At 40.9% G+C, this 8,172-nt stretch overlaps 1 protein-coding gene across 2 annotated transcripts; it reads left to right on the top strand.

The window, feature by feature from the left end:
• The first annotated feature begins 5,000 nt into the window (after window positions 1-5,000).
• Window positions 5,001-5,792, top strand: LOC131247210 (uncharacterized). 2 transcript variants are annotated; one of them, XM_058247628.1, is made up of 3 exons: window positions 5,001-5,317; window positions 5,396-5,482; window positions 5,584-5,792. In XM_058247628.1, the coding sequence occupies exons 1-3, from the start codon at window positions 5,126-5,128 to the stop codon at window positions 5,662-5,664; spliced, it is 360 nt and encodes a 119-aa protein (XP_058103611.1). In that variant the 5' UTR covers window positions 5,001-5,125; the 3' UTR covers window positions 5,665-5,792. The 2 variants fall into 2 exon arrangements, with proteins under 2 accessions (XP_058103611.1, XP_058103610.1); XM_058247627.1 differs by having other exon boundaries at window positions 5,007-5,317; window positions 5,393-5,482.
• Window positions 5,793-8,172: the final 2,380 nt, after the last annotated feature.

The following is an 8,172-nucleotide window of genomic DNA, read 5'->3' as shown; positions in this document are numbered from 1 at the left end:
ACTCGAACTCGGTAGTGACCCTCAAGTGCCAGGCCTCGGTACTGGTCGGTGTACGGGGGGCCTTCACGATGTATGTGTTTTATCTACGCGATTTACGGATCTTATCCATGCCATTCATTCATTAGTGCATGAGCCAAAAAATGAGAGAGATCCAAATCTCAGGTGGACCACACCACAGGAAACCGTGGTGATTGAATGCCCACCGTTAAAAACTAATTAATACCTACTATAATGCTTATTTACCATCCAACATGTTGACTAGGTCACCTAGATGAAGGGAAAACACAAATGTCAGCTTGATCCAAAACTTTTGTGGCCTCCAACGAGTTTTTAATAAGGGTATTTAATCACCCAAACTTTTATGGCTTCCAATAAATTTTTAATGTAGATGCTCAATCACCGTAACTTTTGTGGCCTCTTAACATGGGTGTCCAAACACCCCTGCTCTCATGGTGTTGTCCACTCGAGATTTGAATCTACCTCATTTTTAAGTTAATGCCTTAAAATTAGCTAGTGAAATGGACGGACTAAGGGGATAAAACACATACATCATTGCATCAATGATGCACGCATCCTTTAAATATTGACACTATTTAAGTTATTGTTTTATGGACCATCGATTGTATTTGCATAATTCAATCAAATACAAGGTCATATGTGTGATTCAGAGCTTGTATTTAGATTTTGTTGTTTGATTATGATGTGTGGGTGTGCCTAGAGTCATACTTGATTCAATATATGATTGAGCATTGGTGCCATCTCTTGCCAAAATGAATGCATAGAATTGGATTTGGAACTTCAGCTATTAAATTAGTCACTGATTTTGATCACAAATAACTGATTTGTAAAAGGGTAGGATTAGTCCTTTATGATGAATTCTTTTTGTCTTCTGACTTCAAAACTTTTCTTTCATTATTAATTGTAAATAATATTTCTCAAAGGAATAGAGATGATAAATAAAATAAAAGGTTAAACAATGCCGATTTTATTAATATTTAAATATATGACTCATTATAATCTACATAATATCATAATAAACAATTTAGATAAATAAACCAACGATAAATACTTGATTCGTCTGTAAAAACAAATCATCGAGATTGATTGTCAGCAAGATGTGACTAGAAAGATAATCACCTAAGTAAGAACTCAGTTGATCGGGATCCAGCAATTTAGAGTTGTGGATAATCTAATGCTACGGTACTGTAGCGATAGTGTTGGACAATAGTAATCCATGCTAAAATTGAACTACACTAGCCTATAGTGAAATAAAAGTAAAGATAAATGTAACAGATAGATGAATTGTGTATAACGTGAGACTCGAGCTCTTTTTCACGTGCTTCTTTTATAGGTTCTTAAGGTGGCTAAATCCTTATTGGGTTTCTTTGCTAATCATGCATCCTTCATGCTTTTATTGATATGCATTCCGAATAAGAAAATCCATGTAGATCTAGATCCATAGCTCCTGAATCTACGTGTAAATGGCCTCATGGATGATATTGTATCTAAAACTAGATTAATTAGGGGAACCTTTACCGCTGATCCTAGGCCTCAAATAGATCATGGTCATGCATCTTAATGACTTGATTAAACCACATCCTACGTGACCTTGAACTCTCGCTCTCTTCTGATCTTGGTCTTGGAGGGGTCAAATTAACCATCGAGCTCTCCGATTCTCTTAATTTCGATTGATGTACGAACAAGGATCTATTTTCATTTGGTGTTCATCCCCTCCTGGTTTTGGTTCAAAACGCAGTTGAAATTGCATGGATATCGGGACTGTCTAACGAGATCTCAATCGAAGATTACGCTAAGCGAAGCACAATCAAAGAAATATCCGAGAGTATATTCACACTACAATACGGGTCCCTCCAGCATATTCAACAAATCCAGCTGAATATGTAAACAGCCCAAAGGACTTGTAAATACACTTCTTACCATGGAAGAAAGGTATGCACAACTACCTTGATCTGACTATGCATACTGTGAGCCTACCTTGACTTAAGCATCAGAGAGTCCCTGACCACAATTAGTGGCCCCAATGTCTCATTGTCCGCTATTGATTTGCAGGTACCGAGTGAGCTTGCAAGGGGGTAGAACAGGATCGACCAAATTCCGGCATCAACAATATTTGTCCCCTATTGGTTTTGGTCCAAAACGTAGCCGAAAATTACTTGATTACCAGTCCAATCTTGGAATATTACGAATCTTCATTATCACCATAAACCATTTAGATGTCTCTCGAATGATCTCTCATTTTAGAAGTATCGTAAGAGAGCCTCACTAAGTAAATCATAACTTGATCCATGATAATATATATATATATATATATATATATATATATATATATATATATATATATATATATATATAAGAATTTATGGATGGATCTTTATAAATGTGCTAGGAAAGTTACTTTATTAATTGGCTGGGTAATCATAGACACGGAAATGTGTCGTTTTGCTCTTAAAGGATACGCGAAAGGATTTGCACCTTGCATTAATAATGCAATGCACATTGCCAAAGGAACATCAAACAAAAAAATCTTCATTTCAAGTATGATTTCCACCCGCGTCAATGTCAACAGATGGCCAAATTGTTATTAGTCCATATCAGCACAGCATAGATGGACGTAAACAGATCGAATGCTTGAGATCTTCCCATCATTAAAGATTTTTTAGGCGCCCACTTTAAGTTTTCGCATATCATCTCATCAAATAGACAGTTAATTAGACAACTAAACACGACCCAGATCCAACGGCTATGGTCCCATGCATCTGACAGAAGGTATGTATTCTAGAAGAACACTTTCCCTCAATATTTTCGAGATATGGCCCCTCCACGGTAGGACCCACCTTGCCAACCTTCTGATCTTGCCCATTTGCATTACATGTATGGTTTTGGATGAAGCATGCAAGACAAAAGATGCGTGACACAGATCCCTCTGTAGTAGTTTGGTCCTAGTGGACCACAAAAGCTGTACGTGATCTAAATGTTGACGCATTTAGACGTGGATGAGATCAAGAGCGTTCGTGGGATCTACTGTAACGGCCCAAATGGAAAATCACATGGACCAACCAGAACCACATGATCATGACTACACACGGTATGGAAGGACAAAGATAAACAACGGTTACATCAAATCAGCAAATGTCCCCGATTCTACTATTATAACTGGCGCCGTTTGGCTAGTGACCCCAACATCAGCCAGCTAGCTGATGTGCAAGCTCTGTGGGCCCCACCATGATGTATGTGTTCCATCGAAGCTGTTCATCTATTTTTTCAGCTCATTTTCGGCATGAACTTAAAAATGAGGCAGATCCAAGTCTAAGGTGGACCACATCACAGGAATCCCCAATTGAACGCTTACCGTTGAAAACCTTTTGAGGGCCACAGAAGTTTTGGATCGATATGATATTTGTGTTTTACCTTCATCTGAGTCCACATGACCTTATCAACAAGTTGGATGGCAAATAAATGTTAAGAGTGGGCTCTAGAAAGTTTTTAATGGTGTACGTTCAATCCCCACTGTTTTCCACCTGAGATTTGGATATGCTCATGACCTAGCAAAATGGATGGACAGTGTGGATAAAGCATACACATCACGGTGGGGCCTACAGAGCTGTGACACCAGCTAGCTGATTGGTGTCGGGGGCACTAGCCAAACTGCGTCTCACTATAATTGTCACCTTTGAGCTGAGAGTAGGGTTGTAAACCAAGTCCAGCTAGCCTCAGCTCAACTTGGCTCAGCCATTAATTGACCCCATCTTGAACTCAGTCCTTGAGCTTGACTGGCCAGGTCGACTTAGTTCGGTGAATGATTTGACCAGTTCAAGTCGAGTTCAAGACAAAATTGATTCGCATTTTCATAAACACATGCAGGGCTCTTTCAGTTTCTGTGTATGTAAAAGAGCAACAAATATCTCATCAAACAATTTATAGAAAATATCAAAATCAAGAAAAAATGGTATTTGTTTCGTGTACATACCAGTTCGATTCAAGTTGTGAGTCATTTCACCGAACACTCGGTGAGCAACATTAATATCAAAGTAACTAAGTGACCGAACTAGTTCGATTCAAGTTGGGGTTCGATTCAAGTCGAGTCAATCTCGGACAAGCTTAAATGCGGTTTGAAAATTTTTGGAACTAAAAAAACCAGCTCAACTCTGCGTGAACTCAGCTTCGAACCGGGTCGAATTGTGCTTGAACAAGCTAACTGAGCTAACTTGGTTCGTGTACACCTTAGCAGAGAGCACTACAGTGTAGGTCTATTGGATCAACGGTAGGGGCTCACATACGTTTTTTTAAACAACTCTGGCCCAGATTTTTTATTTTTTTTTTAATGATTTTATTATCACCGTATCCCTTAATCCTGGTGTTTCGCACCTGATGAATGGGTTTGGCCTACAGATACGCAACACTGTGGGCTCTAACTCCAGAAGTTTCCATGGTGAGCATCCCTTTCCCAGTGTCCTCCACTGTTCCACTGGATGTAGCCCACCTGACTCACTGATTTGATTAGATATTTACATTTAAGCCTAAAATTGGAGAGCACATTTAATGGACGGATTGGATGGCACTCACACGTCACGGTAACCCCTGGAAAAGTTAAATGATACGCCGCCCGCACCTCTTCGCAGGATTCACAAGTATCCAATTATTTCAAATGGCATCCAATGTCCGGTGATCTAGACCGCTCGATCATTTCTTGGAAAAAATTAAAAAACCTCAAACTAAGATCTTAGCTTTCGATTTGTGTCCTAAAGAGAGCTCAGAAGAGAAATGGAAGAATTCACATTCAAATGGAAAATGTATTAATACCCGTTTTTAGTAACTTTCCGTGGAATAATTTTGGGTTGTTGTCTATCAACGGTGGGAATCAACAGACCAACCGCATGGATTACTGAACTATCTGGCCCACCCGTCAGAACGAGAAATCGTGTGTACTCCTGAAAAAAGCAGGCCATGTACATGAAATAACTCCCCCGGCAGTCCGAGCCTAAATTACTCCGAACCTTCTTCGGTCCGAACCCCAAAAACGAAGCAGCAGGAAGTCCGATCTCCCCTCTTCCCATCCCTAAAACAGGCCGAAAGGGGCCGACACGATACAATCGAAACCGATACGATGTCCGCTCCGCAACCCAACAGAGGCGAAGGCGGAGACGAGAACGGCAAGGAGGCAGCCGTTGCCAAAACGGCAGGATTCGTAGTTTTCTCAGGCATCGCAATGAGCATCATCAAAGCCCTCACCCCCAACTTCAACCAAAACAAAACCCCAAAACCCTTCGAATCTACAGCACCATTCCAAGAACCCAAGGTACGAAAATACCCTTTATTTTCTCCTCTTTCTTCACATCATATGATTTTGATTTTCGTTTTTCTGTTTATTTAGAAGGCCGTCGCCTGTGAGAAGCCATCGTCGCCTCGAACGATAGAGATTGTGAGGGGAGATACCCTTTGGGGCCTCTCGAGAAAATACGGGGTACGATTTCCATTTTTAGTGTATATGCATGTTTGGGTACCAAAAATCTTATATTTTCGGGTTCTGATTTGGGGCATTTTGTGAATGATGGGTGGCTGTAGGTCTCGATTGATGCAATCAAGGAGGCGAATGGTCTGAGTGGGGATACGATCTATGCTGGGAAGAAGCTTGTTATTCCATGATCGTTTGTAGTTTGGGTTCTTTTGTTAAAATGAGAAATTGTTCTTTTTTAAGTGCGTTTTGGTGAATAAGTGTTTGTTTGGGCATTGATCAACATCTCTAAGCCGTTTATTTGTGAGTCACCACCTAATGCTTCCAGAGAGGAAGCTTTTACCTTATTTTAGAGCGGGTGATCAGTTGGGTATTGGTGGGCCCAGTAACTTACAGACTACTTATCTTTTTTATGGGCGGGTAACCTACTAAGAAATACATTGATGAATTTTTGTGCTGATTCTTAAAATATATTAATTATCAGGTATGTCACAAATTTGGGCTCACAGATTCAAAATGTGGACTGTTGATGCAAGAATCTGAACGCCCTCCTCCAAACCTCCTCACACTTGCACATGAAAGAAGACGAAGGAGACCCAGGCTAGAGCAGGGGATCCACCGATGCCATAGTCAGGCTAGGAGTCTATGTCTAGTCATATGGAGAGGTTTGGGGCGAGAGCTTTTTCATACCTCCTCCTGTTGATGGTCCACTTATTTATGGTGTTTATAGGGTAGGGCTTTGTATCAATTTAAGTGCGATCTTAGCCCTTGGGTGGGACGTGCGCGAGTGATGAATATGGGCCATTACCCATGATTCATGCGGAGGACAGTTATGCAAAAGGCGGGCGCTGGCGGTTATTTTCGAATAGTGCATTATCGAGGGGGATCCTAAGCTGAACTCATCTAAACCGAGCTTTGTCGATGGACAGGAGATGATCCGAGCTGAGCTAATCTGAGCGGAGCTCAGCCAGTCGACCGAAGACGGTCTGAGTCGAGCTAGATCTGGACTAAATTGATCCGAGCTACAGCTTGGAACTGATCCTTCGCCGGGTCTATCTGTTCTTGATGGTCCCTTGGCCTTACTGAATTATCCAGTCTTGGTGGGTGTAGGCGGGCAAAAACTTAGTCATACCCTGCCGAAGACTGTGCCCACAGGAGCCGATGCCAATCTCCATCTGTGAGGTGACGCAGGAACGGATCGGTTGTTTGTCGAGCTGAGCTGACTCTCGAAAGTGGTCGGACCGGATTTTCCCATTACATGGACCATTTAGTTAATTTTTTTAATGATTTATCTAAATTAGGTTTCATGATTTGAACGGTTTATACTGTGAAAATTTTATAGAAGTTATCCAAATTTTCAGTGCTTGCCCATACCCTAGGCCATTGAAATTTGAATATACAGTAATGGGGTAGGTTAGGTCAATTCTAGCATGGCCCATAAGAAAAATAGCCAGGTGCAAGCCTTGATTAGCAAACCGCCTAAGGATTCTAAGAACCGTTGTAGGCAAATAGAAGCCCATCTCCGGCCTGGTGAGTTTACTGGGCTGCAAAAGTAGGAAGGCCGTAGGCCCAGATAGTGGGCCTTTCTCTAAAATCATACTGAGCATGCAATCTAAATCATTTAATGGGAATATTGATTCCCACCTTTGATACCTTCCTAAGGCCCACGGTGATGTTTATTCACAAGTTAACCCGTTCATAACCTTAATCAAGGTGTATTAAGGTTTAAAAATCAAATTAATCAAAAATTTCTGGGGCCCCAAGAAGTTTTTAATGGTGGAAATTCAATCCCCATTTTTTCCGAAGGCATAGTCCGTTTGACCATTGGATTTGCCTCATGTTTTCGTTCGTGTGGAAAGTGGAATTAAGAAACGGATGAATCCAGTGGATATAATACATGAATCATGACCCGACGTAACTTATGACCGCCCTTGATGCTCTCCTATGACCCCAAAAACAGCCCGATTGATCATCAAATGGGCCACACGAAAAGGAACATGTGGGATGAAACACCTACCGTTAAAATTAAAAAAATAATAATATTATTAAATAATAATAAATAATAAATAATAAATAATAAATAATAAAAACCCTTTTAGATTGTGTGTGGGGCCAGTATTACGGGTGCAGGACATTTCAATCTGTCCAACATGTGTGTTTTTTGTTGCCCTAAATATATGATGAAATTTCACGATACTTGGTGTCATGAAAGCTTATGATATTTGGTGCAAACACACGCACCTACGGAGGATGTTAACAACTTTGGCTTATTAAAGGCCTGAGAGGGCGGTTTCAGATACAACTAGTTTTAAGTTAGACACACTGCTAGAGTATGTTTAAGATGTGGGGTCCACCCATGATTTGTAGTTGGATTCCAAACCACGATTCGGTTGCAATTCCTAATGTTCGGAGCACATTCAAAGAATAATTTAAATCCAAAACTCAGGTGGGACTCACGCCACAGAAAGCAAGGTACAATCATCCAGGTTGACGGTCTCCTGATGAATGGCTTGGATAGGAAGCTGATTGGGTGGTGACACCAACACTACCCAGCAAAGTAGTGTTGGGTCATATTGGGCCTTCTATGATATATGTGTTTTATCCATGCCTTTCATCCGTTTTGCCAGCTCATTTTAGGGCAAAGGCCCAAAAAATGAAGCAGATAAAAAGCTCTAAGTGGACTTCGCCACAGGAAGGAA

The sequence above is a fragment of the Magnolia sinica genome, chromosome 5 (genome assembly GCF_029962835.1).
Source record: "Magnolia sinica isolate HGM2019 chromosome 5, MsV1, whole genome shotgun sequence".
Lineage (NCBI taxonomy): Eukaryota > Viridiplantae > Streptophyta > Magnoliopsida > Magnoliales > Magnoliaceae > Magnolia > Magnolia sinica.
The sequence above is the reverse complement of the archived record's forward strand: the minus strand, read 5'-3'. Positions and strand labels throughout refer to the sequence as shown.

What these genes read in the sequence shown, in the direction of transcription:
- LOC131247210 (XM_058247627.1), top strand. Translation starts at nt 5,126, where the DNA reads ATGTCCGCTCCGCAACCCAACAGAGGCGAAGGCGGAGACGAGAACGGC. An exon ending in CACCATTCCAAGAACCCAAG is followed by an intron (nt 5,318 to 5,392) that starts GTACGAAAATAC and finishes CTGTTTATTTAG; the next exon opens with AAGGCCGTCGCCTGTGAGAA. An exon ending in GCCTCTCGAGAAAATACGGG is followed by an intron (nt 5,483 to 5,583) that starts GTACGATTTCCA and finishes GGGTGGCTGTAG; the next exon opens with GTCTCGATTGATGCAATCAA.